This window comes from Trachypithecus francoisi, unplaced genomic scaffold (genome assembly GCF_009764315.1).
Source record: "Trachypithecus francoisi isolate TF-2019V2 unplaced genomic scaffold, Tfra_2.0 Lachesis_group20, whole genome shotgun sequence".
Lineage (NCBI taxonomy): Eukaryota > Metazoa > Chordata > Mammalia > Primates > Cercopithecidae > Trachypithecus > Trachypithecus francoisi.
Genome location: NW_022681466.1, coordinates 63,476,656 through 63,494,476, shown reverse-complemented (window position 1 = coordinate 63,494,476; position 17,821 = coordinate 63,476,656). Strand labels below are relative to the sequence as shown.

The window sequence follows — 17,821 nt, the reverse complement described above, 5'->3', positions numbered from 1 at the left end:
AGAAGGGCCTTCCCCACTCAGCAGCAGGCTCACTAGACCCCTTTCCCCCCACCGCACTGACCTGAGCTCTCCATGGGAGCCTTTGGGTGTAGGAGGAGGATGTGGTTGTCTCAGGCAGCAGAATAGAAAACAAGGTCGTTGCTTTTCTGCACAGAGGTGGTTCTGTAAAATAAGAGGCAGTTAATTAGTGGAAGCAGTGGGAAGGTGCAGAAATCACCTTGGGAGATGGAGAAGCTCCTAAGCGACCTGGCTTCTAGCACACTGGGGGGAGTCTAGCTGTATTTAAGAAAAGTTATGGCTGGGTGTGTTGGCTCACACCTGTAATCCCAGCACTTTGGGAGGCCAAGGTGGGTGGATCACTTGAGGTCAGGAATTCGAGACCAGCCCAACCAACATGGTTATGGTTGGTTCGAGACCAGCCCAACCATTTCTACTAAAAATACAAAAAATTAGCTGGGCATGGTGGCAGGTGCCTGTAATTCCAGCTACTCAGGAGGCTGACACAGGAGAATCGCCTGAACCTGGGAGGTGGAGGTTGCAGTGAGCTGAGATGGTGCCATTGCACTCCAGCCTGGGCAAGACTTTGGCTGAAAAAAGAAAGAGAAAAGAGAAAACTTATATGGTGCTTACTATGTGCCAGGCATCACTTTTCTAAGCACTTAAGAAATATCAACTTTTTAATATTAATATTAAGCTTATGAGGCAGGTTCTATCTCTCCCCGTTCCCCAGTTCTATAGATGGGAAACTGAAACACAGAGAGGCTAAGTAACTATTCAAAGTCAAATAGTAGTAAGTAAGGAATGAGAACTTGAACTCAGACCATCTGGCTCTAGAGCCCTCCCTTAAGCATGACCTCTGGCTGCACCACTGTGACCCCAGTGGGAGATCCTCCCAGTGTCTGCTCCCCAGAACAATAAACCCAATGACCAGAACGCAGAGGAACTCCAAACAAATCCAGGAGCTTATTTTTGGAGAGAAAACAAGCAAACAAACAAACATATAATTGGGAAAACTAATCTCAAAAGAGATAAAAAAGAGACAATATTAGAAATGATAAATGTCATATATATATGTTTATTTATACCAAAAAAGAAAATCTGAGTCCCGTGTGTCACACCTGGTTTTCTAGGAAAATAAAAATGACTCAAAAGGCTCTAGAAGAATTAGAAAAACTGCTTATATTTGTAACCAGTGAGGAAATAGAGACAGTTGTCAAAGAACTAGCTCTGAGAGAGTGATGTCTGGCTCAGATGGTTCTTCTGATAAGTTTTTTCAAACCTACAAAGAAAATATCTATGTTATTTAATCTGCTCCAAAACAGGGAGATAGAAGGGAAGAGTCTCAGTTTATTGGACAAAACCAGCTTAACCTTGATACCAAAATCTAATAAAGGTAGTTTAAAAAAAATAGATCACGCACTTCATACCCATTGGAATGACCGTTTTATATATACAGAGAAAAAAAAAAAAAACCAACCAAACAAAAAAAACAAGCATTGGCAAGGGTGTGGAGAACTGTATTTGTTTGGAGTTCCCCTGCTTCCCAGTCACTGAGTTTATTGCTCTGGGGCGCAGACTCTGGGAGGATGTGGTGCATTGCTGGTGGGAATTCAAAATGGTGTAGCTCCTGTGGAAAATGGTATGGCAAGTTCTTCAAAAAGTCAAGCATAGGATTATCACATGATCTAGCAATTTCACTTTTAGGTAAATACCCAAAAGAATTGAAAACAGGGACTCAAACAGGTCCTTGCATACCAATCTTAATAGAAGCATCATTCAAAACAGCAAAATGGTAGAAGTGACTCAAATGTCCATCAACAGAGAAGCAATGAATGGCTAAACAAAATATGATGTATACATAGAGTGGAAAGTTATTCCACCTTAAAAAGGAATGAAATTCAGATATATGCTACATCATGGATGAACCTTGAGAACATTATGCTGAGTGAAGTCAGTCAGTCATAAAAGGATAAATATTGTATGATTTCACTTATATGAGATATCTAGAATAGGCAAAGTCACAGAGGCAGAGACAGCAAGTATGACAGAGGTTACCAGGGACTGGGGAAGGGATGAAAGGGAAGTTATTGTTTAATGGGTACAGAGTCTCCGTTTGGAATGATGAGAAGGTTCTGGAAATGGATAGCAGTAATCGTTACTCAATATTGTGAATGTACTTAATGCCATTGAGTTATATACTTAAAAATGGCTAAGATGGTAAATTTTATACATCCATATATTACCAAAATAGCAAAATAGACCACGCTGCTCACCTACAAATATCTATATAACATTTAAAAATAGATATCAACTAATTGAATTCAGCAATGGATTGTAATTATAATGTACTACAATGTCAGCTTACTGACAGTCATAGAAATGAATACTAAAATGAGTGGCAGGCTGGGCGCGGTGGCTCATGTCTGCAATCCCAGCACCTGGGGAGGCCGAGGTGGGCAGATCATGAGGTCGAGAGTTTAAGACCAGCCTGACCAACATGATGAAACCCCGTCTCTACTAAAAAATACAAAAATTAGCCGGGTATGGTGGTACTCACCTGTAATCCCAGCTACTCAGGAGGCTGAAGTAGGAGAATCTCTTGAACCCGGGAGGTGGAGGTTGCAGTGAGTCAAGATGTCGCTACTGCACTCCAGCCTGGGTGACAGAGGGAGACTCCGTCTCAAAAAAAAAAAAAAAAAAAAAATTAGAGTGGCAAAGATTTTGACAAAAGATAATGACATCCAGTATTGGCAAGGATAGGATATGAGAAAATTTCCAGTCATATATAGTTGGTGAGAAGAGAAATTAGGATAGCCTTTCTGGGTGACCGCTGGACAGTATTTATCAAAACTCAAAATGTTCATACTTTTTTGTCCAAGCAATTTCACTTTTAGAAACCTATCTGGGCCGGGCGCGGTGGCTCAAGCCTGTAATCCCAGCACTTTGGGAGGCCGAGACGGGCGGATCACGAGGTCAGGAGATCGAGACCATCCTGGCTAACATGGTGAAACCCCGTCTCTACTAAAAAAAAAAATACAAAAAACTAGCCGGGCGACATGGCGGGCGCCTGTAGTCCCAGCTGCTTGGGAGGCTGAGGCAGGAGAATGGCGTAAACCCAGGAGGCGGAGCTTGCAGTGAGCTGAGACCCGGCCACTGCACTCCAGCCTGGGCGGCAGAGCGAGACTCCGTCTCAAAAAAAAAAAAAAAAAAGAAACCTATCTGAAGGGAAATACTGGACAAATGGATAAAGGATACGTACAACAACATTCATTAAAACATTGTTAACAACAGAGGAAAAACAGATTTAAAAACTAAAGGCACAATTATAGAGTAAGTACCAAGTAAATAAATTCATCTGTGCAACAAAATACCATGCAGTTATAAAATTATGGTATACATCTGTATTGGCTGAATTCGGAAGATACAATACCATTTACAATAGCCACAAATATTTTTTACAAAATAAATATTTAGGCCAGACACGGTGGCTCATGCTTGTAATCAGTGAAGACAGTATTTCTCTTCATTTATTTAGGTCTTCTCTGATTTATCTAATCAGCATTTTATAGTTTTCATCATATGGTTCCTGCATGTTTTGTTAGATTTATCTCTAAATATTTATTTATGTATTATTATTTGAGACGGAGTCTCGCTCTGTCACCAGGCTGGAGTGCAATGGCATGATCTTGGCTCACTGAAACCTCCACCTCCTGGGTTCAAGCAATTCTCCTGCCTCAGGCTTCCAAGTAGCTGGGACTACAGGCACGTACCACCATGCCCAGCTAATTCTTGTACTTTTAGTAGAGACGGGGTTTCACTATGTTGGCCAGGCTGGTCTTGAACTCCTGACCTCATGATCCTCCCGCCTCAGCCTCCCAAAGTGTTGGGATTACAGGCGTGAGCCACCACGCCCAGCCTCGCACTCCTTGTTTTAAGAATTACTGGCCGGGCACGGTGGCTCAAGCCTGTAATCCCAGCACTTTGGGAGGCCAAGACGGGTGGATCACGAGGTCAGGAGATCGAGACCATCCTGGCCTACACGGTGAAACCCCGTCTCTACTAAAAAATACAAAAAAAAAAAACTAGCCGGGCGAGATGGCGGGCGTCTGTAGTCCCAGCTACTCAGGAGGCTGAGGCAGGAGAATGGCGTAAACCCAGGAGACGGAGCTTGCAGTGAGCGGAGATAGCACCACTGCACTCCAGCCTGGGTGACAGAGTGAGACTCTGTCTCAAAAAAAAAGAATTACTATAAAGTTATTAGTGAAGGGCTAGATACATGAATCAATGGAACAGAACAAAGAGTTCAGAAGCAGGACCACACAGATATGGTTAATTGATTTTTGGCAAAGTTGTAAAGGCAAGTCAATGGAGAAAGGAATCTTTTCAACAAATGGTGATGGAACAATTGATCATTAATATGCAAAACAAGAAGCAAAACCTTGACATAAACCCCAGACCTTACACAAAAATGAACTAAAAGTGGACATAGATTTGAATGTAAAATTCAAAACAGTAAACTTTTAGAAGAAAGCACAGGAAAAAAATCCTTGTAACCTCATGTTAAGGAAAAAGTTTTTAGATACAATACCAAAGCATGATCCATAAGAGAAAAAAATGACAAATTAGACTTCATGGAAATTTAAAACTTTGGTTTTGTGACAGATGCCTTTAACAAAATGAAAAAACAGGCCGGGCGCAGTGGCTCACGCCTGTAATCCCAACATTTTGGGAGGCCAAGGTGGGTGGATCACCTGAGGTCAGGAGTTCGAGACCACCCTGGCCAATATATTGAAATCCCATCTCTACTAAAAATGTAACAATTAGTTGGGTGTGGTGGCACACGCCTGCAATCCCAGTTACTCAGGAGGCAGAGGCAGGAAAATCACTTGAACCTGGGCAGCAGAGGTTGCAATGAGCCAAGATCGTGCCACTGCACTCCAGCTTGGGTGACAGAGTAAGACTCCATCTCAGAAACAAAACAAAACAAACAACAACAATAAAATAAAATAAAATAAAGAAACAAAGTTTAGACCTAGAGAAAATATTTGCAAATCACGTCTGACAAAAAAAAAAAAAAATATATATATATATATATGTAGGAAATAACTCTCCAAACTCAACAGTAAGAAAACAAATAATAATTCCCAAATGGGCAAAAGATCTAAATAAATACTTTACTAAAAAAAACCATGTGGATGGCAAATAAACACATGAAAAAATGCTCAATGCTATCAGCAGTTTGGGAAAGGCAGGTGAAAACCATGAGATCTCACTATACGCCTATTAGAATGACTACGATTTTAAAATGAGCAATAGAAAGTGCTGGAGAGCACACGGAGGAACTGAAATTCTCTCTCTCTCTTTTTTTTTTTTTTAAATTATACTTTAAGTTCGGGGATACATGTGCAGAATCTGCAGGTTTGTTACATAGGTATACACGTGCCATGGTGGTTTGCTGCACCCATCAACCCGTCAGGAGGAACTGGAATTCTCAGACGTTACTGGTGAGAATGCAAAATGGCACAACCAGAAAACAGTTTGTCCCTTTCTCATAAGGTTGCGCATCACTTACTGTATGATCCTGTAATCCCTAGCTATTTCCTCCAGAGGAATAAAAACTTACGTTCCACACGAACACCTGCTCGTGGATATATATAGCAGCTCTATTCAGAATGGCCCCAAACTGGAAAGAACACAAATGCCTTCAGTGGGTGCGTGGATGAGCAAACTGTGATACACCCACACAGCAGAACACTCGGCATTAAAAAGAGAACTACGTGCAACAGCATACGTGAATCTTAGAGACGTTATGCTGAGTAAAAGCAGCCAGGCTCTAAAGCCTGCGTGCCGTGTGGTTCCATTTATATGACATCCTAGAAAAGAAGAAAAAAACAAAAACTACAGGGTCAGAAAATAGGTCAGTGTCAGCTAAAGGAATCTTTATCTCTTTTTTAAAGCAAACGTTTAATTTTGAGATAACTGTAAATTCCCATCCAGTGGCAAGAAATAATACAGAGTTCCTGGGTACCCTTTACCCAGTTTCCCCCCAGTGACCACATCTTGCAAAATGATGTTACTGTATCAAAACCAAGACATGGGTCGGGTGCAGTGGCTCATGCCTATAATCCCAACACCTTGGGAGGCTGAGGCAGGTGGATCACTTGAGGTCAGGAGTTCGAGACCAGGCTGGCCAACATGGTGAAACCACGTCTCTACTAAAAATACAAAAATTAGCCAGGCGCGGTGGCGGGTGCCTGTCATCCCAGCTACTCGGGAGGCTGAGGCAGGAGAATTGCTTGAACTTGGGAGATGAAGTTTGCAGTGAGCTGAGATCTTACCACTGCACTCCAGCCTGGGCGACAGAGCGAGACTCCGTCTCAAAAAAAAAAAAAAAAAAAAAAAACCCAGGATATTGATGTCGATACATTTTATTCAGATTTCCCCAGTTTTAACTGTACTTGTGTGTCAGTCTCTTACCTCTTAATGATACACACTAACTACAAAAAAGGTGACTGACTTACCCATAAACAGTGGGGTCGCAGGTAATTTTTATTTTAATACATTTCTACATTTTCTGATTTCTTAATATTATGTACATTTGACCTTATTTTTGTATAACAGATGGCACAGACAAAAGAAGAGAGCTAACATATTCTGTTCAGGAACATCATAATAACATGAACATCCAGGAGCCCGCCAGTCAATTTAAGAACATTGTGCTGTGGGTTTAACTTTTAAAATAACAACAACAACAACAATAAAGTTATTAAAATAATCCCCCTTTTCCCCTCCCTGAGCTTCAGGGACAGCTGCACTAAGAAGCTGATTCATGCTGTGCTATGGGCGTGACTGACTGGAGTCTAAAGAATTGGGTTCGAGTCGGGCTCCCCCACCATTAGCCTGTGTGGCTCATTTTTTTCTGGCCTCTCTGAGCCTCAGCCACCTCCTTTGTGAGATCACACACCCAAAAGCGCCAGGTAGAATGTCAGACTATTGAACAACACCCTGTAGATAAAGAGCTGGGCCTGGAGATCAGGGACCCGAAATCTCCGTACAGAGAGGAACATGTCAACCATCCGTGCCGTTCTGTCTAAAAATGCTCCCTGGCCTGTCTTTGTGAATAAAAGTAGGCATCGAAATTGGAATGAATGATGAAAATTCAAACATGAAAACTCCAACTTCCTGAAATTTTATTTCATGAAAATGAGACTCTGGATGAGTTTGAGTCTTTTCCAGTCTAAGGGGGAGGAGCTGAAAACGGCAAGGCAGTGTGAGCAGAGCCACTGCATGGGGTAGACAGGCAGGTGGGCATGAGGCAGATTCAGGTCCTGACCCCACATCCAGTGGCGGAGGGAAGTCACGAGGAGCTTTCCAGACGCGGTGCAGGAGGCTGGGGTTCCCAGGTCCCCCTGTGTGACCTGTGTGGATGTGGAGAATGATCATTATAACCTCCACCTGAATTGCCCCACCAGGTCCAAGCCACCATCATCTCTTGCACGGATCATGGCAGTACCCCTACAGGGTCTCCCAGCTTCCGTTCTTTCCCCTCATAATCCATTTTCTGATTCAAGATCTCCAATGGCTTCTCCTTGATTTCCTAGTGAACTCCACGGTGCCGACAAGCTCACCTGATCGGGCCCCAGCACACCTCTCCCGCTGCATCTCGTCCCGCCAAAGTTGGTCCTACCTCAGGACCTTTGCTCGCCCCTGCCTGGAGCACCCTTCCCCCAGCTTTCCCCACGGCTGGCTCCCCGTCAACATTCAGGTCTCATTGTCAATGTCGCCTTCTCAGAGGCCTTTCCTGACCATCCTGTCCAAAATAGCCCTCCCTGTCACACTGCAGCACACTCTGATTTTATTCATAGCATTTATCAGTATGGAAAATTTTCCTGTCAGGCTCAGTTTTCTTGGCTAGTAATTAGAATGTGAACTCCACAAATACTGGGACGGGGTGTGTCTTCTTCACTGCAGCATGTCCAGCACCTAGGGCAGCACCCACTCAGTGGACAATGAATACCTATTTTAGATGCATATTTAATGAATGAATGAAAGTGAAGACTACTGCCGAAAGCTACGTGGCCAATGAAGGATAGAACCAGGGCTAGAGCCCAGATCTCAACCTGGGGCGTGGAGTCGTGGCCACTTCCTGTGACCTCCACGTGCCTTCCTTTCCCCTCTCTAAACCTCACAGAGCCCCCCTCTGTCTTAGTAAAATAAAATGAAAAAAATGAATGCAAACTTCTGTCTGGGGTGGCATGGGTTAATAACGAACGTGGGGCAGCCTTGAAAGAAAAGAAATCTCACAGATAAAGACTACCAGAGAAGTATAAGATCCCAGGAATTTTTGTGGCAAATGGAGAGTGCTTCTGGGCTGATTTTTAATTGAAACTAGAATTCCACTTTGGGAGGCTGAGGCAGGCAGTTCACAAGATCAGGAGATCGAGACCATCCTGGCTAACATAGTGAAACCCCGTCTCTACTAAAAATACAAAAAAATTAACTGGACATAGTGGCAGGTGCCTGTAATCCCAGCTACTCGGGAGACTGAGGCAGGAGAATCGCTTGAATCTGGGAGGCGGAGCTTGCAGTGAGCCGTGATGGCGCCACTACATACCAACCTGGGCAACAAGAGCGAGACTCTGTCTCAAAAAAAAAAAAAAAAAAAAAAAAAGGAAAATAAAATTCTAAGAAACTTTACCAGTAACTGTCAGAAAGCCTTCCTGATAATTTGTTCATTCCTTCAGTCACTCACACATTCACTCATCAAACATTTATTCAGCGTTTCTATATATTTGTGCAGGTGCTGCTTCCTTGCTCCTCCCCCAGGAGACCTTTGTGGTCGATTTCCTGTCCTTTGGGGCTGCTGGCCACACCAGTGTAGGGGAAGAGCCCCCAAGGGACAAGCTTGCACGTAGACAGGAAATGAAAATAGAAGCAGCTCATTCTCAAAATGTATCAACATCTCATGTGTCTTCGCTTCAGGAATGAGAAGAATTTTTTAGGAAATAAAGCTTGCCCTTTCAAGCACCAAACCATGCCTCTGAATGTTTTCTCAATTAATCTTGTTTGGTTTGGTTTGGTTTGAGATGGAGTTTCCCTCTTGTCGCCCAGGCTGGAGTGCAGTGGCGAGATCTTGGCTCACTGCAACCTCCACCTCCTGGGTTCAAGCAATTCTCTTGCCTCAGCCTCCCTGAGGCTAGCAATTACAGGCACCTGCCACCACACCCAGCTAATTTTTGTATTTTTAGTAGAAACAGGGTTTCACCATGTTAGCCAGGCTGGTCTCAAACTCCTGACCTCAGGTGATCCACCCACCTTGGCCTCCCAAAGTGCTGGGATTAGAGGCAGGCGTGAGCCACGGCGCCTGGCTGTTTTCTCAATGAGTCTTGATGGAAGCTGATTGCGTGCACCATGCCATAAAACGGTGATGACGGCAGGAGCTATCAGTAGGTCAGGACAACCCTATCCTACACTGAGTGGCTGTTACTGTTTGACTTTTCATGTATGATTCCTCATTTCAGCAGCACCGACTATGTCCTGCACTTAGTGGGTGAGTGGAGGCTGCAGTCCAGCCCACTGCTCTGCTGGCCTTTCTGTAATTTACCCGGGCAGGGAGGGTGAGGTTTTGCAATTCATCTATCCAAAGAGGAACTTGCTGTAATTTGTCTGCTCAGAGGGGTGCCTCTTTCTGATTTGAACAAAGTGCCTTCCGTGTTGGCTGCAGCCCTGCCTGGGCTGTGTCTGCTGCTCCCCCCAACTGCCAATTTGCTGAAGGCCGGGAAGCTGGATAAGCACATGCAATTGTCTTGTATGTAAAACGAAGAAACAAAGCCTGAGAACTGATCAATGAAAAGAGCATCAAACTTCCATGCATGGACTTGCAACTTCTATTTGCTCAGAAGGCCCTCTGGCTGTCTTCTGAGTTCCTGGCAGTGTTTCGGGTGGCTGAGGTTGCTGAGTAAATCAAAGAGCCTCTTCAGAACATAATCCATGGGGCAGAAATTGCACAAGACCTGAGAGGTTAGAGATGAATGAATGAGACACAGTCCTTGCCCCTTGGGGCTGCATGGTCTACCAGTCTGCCACCTCGTAATGACCGCAGCGTGGCTGTACTTGCCCAAGACCCCTGGAACAGACCTCACACACCCATGGCCCACCATTAGCACACTGAAACTGTCTCACCACCCCATGCACGCAGCATGCTTGTGATGGTTTATTTTATGTGTCAACTTGACCAGACCAAGGGAAACCCAGATGGCCAGGGAAGCATTATTTCTGGAGGTGTCCCTGAGGGTGTCTCCAGGAAAGATGAGCATCTGAATGGAGGGAGTGAGTCAAGATCTGTCCTCAGCCATGTGGGTGGGCATCACGTGATCTGCTGAGGGCCTGAAATAGACAAGAGGGAAGAGGAAGGCAGAGGTGCTCTCTGTGCTTCAGCTGGGACCTCCATCCTGCCCCTGGACAAAATCAGCGCTCCTCATTCTCCAGCCTTCGGACTTGGGTGGAGACTGACGCCATCATCTTCCCTGGTTCTCAGGCCTTTGGACTCAGACTGGAATCACACCACGGGCTTTCCCGGGCCTCTATAGCTTACAGACCACAGATGAGGGACTTCTCAGCCGCCACAGTCACAGGAGCCAATCCCTGCTAATACATCCTTTTGCTTTCTATCCACCCCTGCCCACCTCCCAATCTCTCTCTCAATCGTATTTGTTGTGTTACTCTGTAAACAATAAAAACATAAATACAAAGTATACTTTATATAAATACAAAGTATACTTTATATAAATACAAAGTATACTTTATATAAATACAAAGTATACTTTATATAAATATAAAGTATAAAATAGACTTATAAAGCATATTTTATATATATAAAAATATACTCTGTCTAGTATGTTTTTAAAATTCATTTTTCACAGTAAAAACCATGCATATGGCAAAACTCTAAAAGGCACAGATAGCTATGCAGTGAAAGGCCAGGCTCCTTCTTAGCTATCCTCTGGCCCAAGGGTCCCCCAAACCCCAGGCTGTGGACCTGCACTGATCCATGGGCTGTTAGGAACTAGGGACACAGTAGCAAGTGAGTGGCTGGTGGGCCACCAGGACCGCCTGAGCTCTGCCTCCTGTCAGATCAGCGGTGGGGTGGTGGCAGGGGCATAAGATTCTCATAGGAGCTTGAACCCTATTGTGAACTGCACATTCGAGGGATCCAGGCTGCCCGTTTCTTAAGAGAATCTAATACCTGATCACCTGAAGTGGAGTGCTTTCATCCCAAATCCATCCCCAGCCCCAGCCCCCTTCCCCACCCAGCCAATCCCTCCCCACCCCCAAACCCCGTCCGTGGAAAACTTGTCTTCCATGAAACTGGTTTCTGGTGTCAAAAAAGTTGGGGACTGCTGCTCTGGCCCATCGGTTTCCTTCCCCAGGAGACGCCACCGTTTTTGGAAATTTGAATCTGTGGCCAACATTTAAAAGTCGTATTTCATCTAAAAATCAAGATTTCCAGCTTTTATTTAAAAGGAGTAACTGGAAGATTTAGCGACACCAAACCCACGATCCCGTGTGGTGACAGTTAGCTGGAGTAGCCATGCAGCTTCCCTGTAGAAGGGCCATGTGCTCCCCAGGACCTCAGTGTCCCTGTTGAGTTCACAATGGGGACTCTGAAGCCGGGGGCAGTGCCAGGCACACCACACCAGCACTATCAGCCTGTCCACATCACCATTTGTGCTACCTATTGGGCTCTTGAAAGCAGACACGAGCCGGGCATGGTGGCTCACGCATGTAATCCCAGCACTTTGGGAGGCCAAGGCAGGTGGATCACGAGGTCAGGAGTTCAAGACCAGCCTGGCCAACATGGTGAAACCCCGTCTCTACTAAAAATACAAAAATTAGACGGGTGTGGTGGCACGCACCTGTGGTCCCAGCTACTCAGGAGGCTGAAGCAGGACAATTGCTCGAATCTGGGAGGCAGAGGTTGCAGTGAGCCAAGATTGTACCACTGTACTCCAGCCTGGGTGACAGAGCAAGACTCTGTCTAAAAAAAAAAAAAAAAAAGCAGACATGTTGGCAATCCTTGTTCTATATTGTGGTTCAAGTTGCAGTTCACCAAGAGAAAAGTTAACTGCAGAATGTCTGAAATGGGCTGGGCATTAGGGTTGCCACACAGTGCTCGTAGAAGTCTTTCAACAAACATGGCGCATCTCTGTACTTCTCCCTAGCACCCGATGCCCTGTACAGTAATCCTCCCTTATCTGCAGCTTCACTTTCTGCAATTTCAGTTGCTCAAGGTCAACTGTGGTCCAAAAATACTAAATGGAAACTTCTAGAAAGAAATGATTCCTAAATTTTAAATTGCACACTGTTCTGAGGAGCATGATGAAACCTCTCACCGTTCTGGTCTGGCCCACCCAGAATGTGAAGCGTCCCTTTGTTCAGCAGGTGTATACGGTGTGTGCCACCTGACTGTAAGCCACCATGGTTATCAGATGAACTGTCACGGTGTCGCAGTGCTTGTGTTCAAGTCACCCTTATTTTACTTACTCATGGCCCCAAGGTGCAAGAGAAGTGAGGCTGGCAGTTCAGATATGCCAAGGGGATGCCTAAGACCTCCGATAGTACTGAACCTGCCTGCCGTCAATTATCCAAAGAGAAGCTGTAAAGTGCTTCCTTGAAGTGAAAAGGCGAAAGTTCTCATCTTAACAAGGAAAGAAAAAAATTGTATGTTGAAGTAGCTAAGATGTGTGGTAAGAACAAATCTTCTAGCCATGAAGCTGTGAAGGAAAAAGACCTTTTTCTAGTTTTGCTGTCTCATCTGAAACTGCAAAGTTGGGGCCACAGTGCTTCATTAAGATAGAAAGGGTATTAAATGTGTGGGTGCAAGACCTGAGCAGAAATGCGTTCTGATTGACAGCAGCCAGGTTCAGTACTATTGGAGGTCTGAGACATCCCCTGGGGGTCTTGGAGTGTGTCCCCTGCAGGTAAGGGGACTATGCTATTGCATTTGTTTATCATCTGGCTGCTGCCACTAACATATAAGCTCCCCATGGGCAGGGGCTCCATTTTGCTCACTGTTGAGTCCCCATTACCTGACACTGTTTATACCACATGGAAGGCCCTTGATAAATATGCTTGAATAAATGAATGAATGTCAGGCACTCATATGAAGACAAGGCAGGGTCACTGTCCCAAAGCTACTCTTGGGCTAGACGACAGAAACAAGTCTGTTGGGTATGGTTGCTACAATAAATGACACAGGAAACAGAGATTAGTTTGATGCTCAGAATACGGCAGAGAAGATAGCAGTCCCATAGGAAGCGTGGAGACAGACACAATGGTGAGAAGGACATTGTGCCACATTGACCTGGCAGCTACCTCTGTCACCCGGGGGTGGCCCATCTTCTCCGGCCCTATCATGGACAGCTGAGGCTGCAATGTTTGACTGCTGCTTTTGTGCCACAAGGGCAATGTGCAAGGTACTGACCAACCAAACATGTCATGAGCATGTTTTAGATGAGCATGTCAGGGCTCATCTAAAAACTCCTCTCCCTCCCGTCGTAGCGCAAGAATAAGACATTACAGGAGAGCAATACACCAGCCTCCACCCGCAGTCAGCAAGACTCCTGGCAGCCAAAATAGGCAGCAGGAAAGTGGCCAAGGGACAAATCCCAACACCTGGGAGACGCCCTGTGGTCACCCCTGCCGTGGCCCCTCAGTTACACTGCCCACAGCATTCACTCATTATTTCACTTATTCCATAGTTCCTGAGCACCTCCTATGTGTCAGACACTGTTCCAGGTCCTGGGGATGTGACAATAAGTTAAAATACACAAAATGCCTGCTCTCAGAAAGTTTGCACTCTAGTGGGTGTGTAGGGGACAGAAAATTGACCAAATAATTAAATCGTATATTAGATAAATATAGTGCTATAAGAATAACCTTGGGAAGGGGAGGGAGGGGTTCTAGAGTTGGGGAGGAGTGTGCAGTGTCTACATATAGATATTTGGATATATAGATATTTAAATATAGATTTAAATTTCAACTTTTAAATTTGATTGTCAATTGATAGATTATAATTGCATACATTTATGAGGTACAAAGTGATATTATGATAGACATCTATAACGTGGAGTGATGAAATAAGGCTAATTAACATATCCATCGAATACCTATCCTTTTCCTAGTGAAAACATTTGAAATATTTATTCTCTTAGCAGTTGTGAAATATACAATACACCATTATTAACTATAGTCACCCTGCTGTGCAATGAATCTCAGAAACCGTATTCCTCCCATCTAATGGAAACCTCATACCCTTTGACCAGCATCTCCTTATTTCCCCCAATCCCCAAGTCTGTGTGTGTGTGTTTTGTTTTTTGTTTGTTTGTTTGTTTGTTTGTTTTTGAGACACAGTCTCACTCTATCTGCCAGGTTGGAATGCAGTGGCACGATCTCGGCTCACCGCAACCTCCACCTCCCAGGTTCAAGCAATTCTCCTGCCTCAGCCTCCCGAGTAGCTGGGACTACAGGCGCCCACCACCACGCCCAGCTAATCTTTTGTATTTTAGTAAAGATGGGGTTTCACCATGTTGGCCAGAATAGTCTCGATCTCCTGACCTCGTGATCCTCCCGCCTCGGCCTCCCAAAGTGCTGGGATTACAGGCATGAGCCGCCGTGCCCCGCCCCTTCACAGTTCTTGGCAGAGGGATGAGATCGGAGACAAAGAATGAATGAACGAACAAAGGGATGAGTGAACTGGGATTCAGAGAGCATTCTTCCTTAAACACAGAACATCAGTATTGAACAAGTCGCAAGCCAGGTGCACACACACAGCTCTTCACTCCCTTGGGGTACAACAAGCCCAAGGACCGACCACAGAACCATAGAAGCGTTCTATGGACACAGCAGAAAGAAGCGAATGGGGGCCACCTGTTCATAGCTGCTGCTCCCTGTCATTGGTGTAAGATAAAGTGGGGGTGACCTCCTGGATAGAAGAGAATACTGAAGTAAGAGGGCTTGGAGGAGGATCCGAGGAAGCCTGGCTCAGATTCAGTGTTTCTGTCATGAAGATTCCAGATCTGACAGTCCCTTGTCCCCCCATCCCCCCAGCCCCCCATTGCTGGCTCCTGGGACAAGCTGTTCAGAGAGAAGAACCCACCACCTAGGCCTCCCTATACCTGCAGGAATAAAACCTGGGCAGAAAAGACGCAGAGCTTCCAGGCCTCCCTGTACCACAGCTGCAGGAATAAAGCCTGGGCAGAAAAGACACGGAGCTTCCCAGGACTACACTCTGCCTCCTGTCCTCCAGCCGCTCCTGTGGCACAGAGACAGGGGACCTGCGGAGCCTGGGGAGATGGTTGCCTCCCATCTTCTCCCACCAGGGCTGCCTCATGCCCTCAAGGTTTCAGGGGCAGCTCAGGCTTGCCAGACACCATAGCTGTGTTTTTGTTTTTTTGGATCAGAGTGTGTGGTGACTGAGTTGGCAGTGAGGGAGTAAGGGAGTGAGAAGACAGAGCTCTGGGTCCTGAGGGGGCCCCTCAACCTTTAGCCCTTGCCCCCATGAGGTCTACTTTTCAGATTCCCAAGTGACCGGGAGGTGAGGGTCCTGCTGCCCGGGCTGGCCCCCGTGGACAGGGACAGGCCTGTTTCCTCAGCTGTGTCTGCTTCTGACCAGAAGGAAACACCTGGATATGAAAGAGCCAGTGGGGTGGGGGTGGGGGAGCATTGTTCCCAGGGGCAGGGAAGCTTGATGGGATCTAATGGGGCCCGAATGCAGCAGGGAGCAGAGGGCGACGACGGCAGCTTGGCATCTGCAGCCACCATGTCAGCTGAAGCACTTGCATGGAGACAGTATAGGGCCCGCAGCAGGTTCTAATGGGAGGCAGCGGGGCATGGTGGCCAGGCAGGTGGCATTCCAATCCTGTCAATAGGGCAACTTGGGCTGCTTGCTTAAAACCTCTGTGCCTCAGTTTCCCTATCTTAAAGGGGACTTGGCAACAATGTCTACCTCATAGGCTTGTCATGAGACTAAATGAGATGATATCTGAAAACCACTTAGAGCTAAATAAATAAATGGACCGTGCCGGGCACGGTGGCTCAAGCCTGTAATACCAGCACTTTGGGAGGCCGAGGTGGGCGGATCACAAAGTCAGAAGATCAAGACCATCCTGGCTAACACAGTGAAAATACAAAAAATTACTACCGAAAATACAAAAAATTAGCCAGGTGTGGTGGTGCGCGCCTGTAGTCCCAGCTACTTGGGAGGCTGAGGTCGGAGAATCGCTTGAACCCAGGAGATGGAGGTTGCAGTGAGCTGAGATCGCGCCACTGTACTCCAGCCTGGGCGACAGAGTGAGACTCTGTCTCAACAACAACAACAACAAAAAAAAAAAAAAAAAAAGGACCGGCCCGCGAGTGCTCTGTACACCCCCCAGTAGCAGACACACACCCCTTCTAACTGTGCTCCCCCCAACACCTGACTTTCCCACCTGCTTTCCTGCCTCTGGGGGTTTGCACACTTTGCTCCCCATTGCTGGGGTGCCTCTTGCCACCTCTTTGCACACCAGGTCCTCCCTTGAGCCTCAGCCAGGAGCCACCTTCCATGGGAACCTCCCTGAGCCCACACCCTGCAGTCTCTCTCTTTCATCCTGCACACACCACACACTGCCTGGCTCACTGAGGACCCTGGCAGGTATTACTTTCTGGGTTGGTCACTCGCAGCTGTGTTCAGACCCTCTTTGCAGGCAGTCAGCTCCTCAAGGACAGAGACCAGGCCTCGGTCAGACGCTGGCACACATAGAAGATACCCGATTCGTATGTAGGGAGAGAATAGGCCAGACCAGCATGACTTTCACCAAATTCCCCAGGAAAGTGATGGACAGATGATGTCCCAGAAAGGGCACGGACTGGGACCCAAATGTTTCACATTGAGTCTTGCTCCTTGCTACCCCACTCTGCAATCTTTGGCAGATTGCTTCATTTCCCTAAGCCTCAGTCTTCTGTCCTATAAAATGGCACTAAAACACTTATCCAGTCAACCTGTAACTGCTGGTGAGAATGAAATGGGAAAATGGGTGTACTCTGCAGCACGGGGCATGAATCATTAGTCCTATTATTAACGGCGTGTACAGGATTCCAGAAGAAAGGAGAATCCTTCTTACAGGGTCCTGTGTCCTTTCTTCTTATGAAAATGGGATGAAACAGTCTTGACTTGGCAGAGTTACCCTGCAGTGTCTGAGGTCACCCTTCTCAGAAAGGTGGCCGTGGCAGCCCCGAGCCTGGGTAAATAAGAGCCAGGGGTGTCTCAGCCCCCTCAGGGCTCCCCTTCCAGCTCCCTCCTTTCCACCCCTCTGCCTGTTCTGCTCAGATCTGCCTGCCTGGCGAGCTCCATCCAAGCCAGCACTTACCTTGGCTCAGTGGTAGCTTCTGGGCTCCCCAAGTCCTTCAACCAACTCCTTACAGTCCTGTGCAAGGCCCCCAGTCCCAGAGAAGCAGATGTCTTGGGAGGGCCTCCACGGGTGTCTGTGGTCTTGACTGTGCTCTTCAGGTCTGCAGAGGAAAGCTCGATGTCTCACAGCTCTGTCCCCTCCTCTTCCTTCCCCTTCCTTGTGGCCCTCGAAGCTCCTCCCAGAATGTGTTCTGCTGTGAGACAGCTTTCTAAAGAAGCATCTGTGGTCACCCACGGTCACTGGAGGTCCTTTATTCTGATCGAATGCCACCCATTTTATGGGACGGGAGGGACACCTCCCAAGAGACACCCTCTGGTGTTGATGGGGGAGGGATTGATGCAGGGAGCCCTGACCTCTCTCTCAAGCTCCAGACT

At 46.4% G+C, this 17,821-nt stretch overlaps 1 protein-coding gene across 8 annotated transcripts in view; it reads right to left on the bottom strand.

Annotated features, from left to right (window-relative positions):
• The window catches only part of PIK3R6 (phosphoinositide-3-kinase regulatory subunit 6), a 65,118-nt gene extending 47,540 nt beyond the window's left edge, over positions 1-17,578 (bottom strand). For 2 of the 8 annotated variants that reach the window (XM_033184586.1, XM_033184581.1), the window contains exons 1-2: positions 17,406-17,575; positions 62-162 (exon numbers count right to left, since the gene is read on the bottom strand). Coding sequence is in view for 5 of the 8 variants with exons in the window: in XM_033184581.1 (XP_033040472.1) it covers positions 62-74 (13 nt within the window). In the remaining 3 variants the exon portion in view is untranslated. Of the gene's footprint in view, positions 1-61; positions 163-318; positions 382-2,557; positions 2,619-9,604; positions 10,014-10,182; positions 10,387-17,405 lie in introns of those variants that run through there. The other 6 variants (XM_033184582.1, XM_033184583.1, XR_004430832.1 and 3 more) reach the window with 6 other exon arrangements.
• Positions 17,579-17,821: the final 243 nt, after the last annotated feature.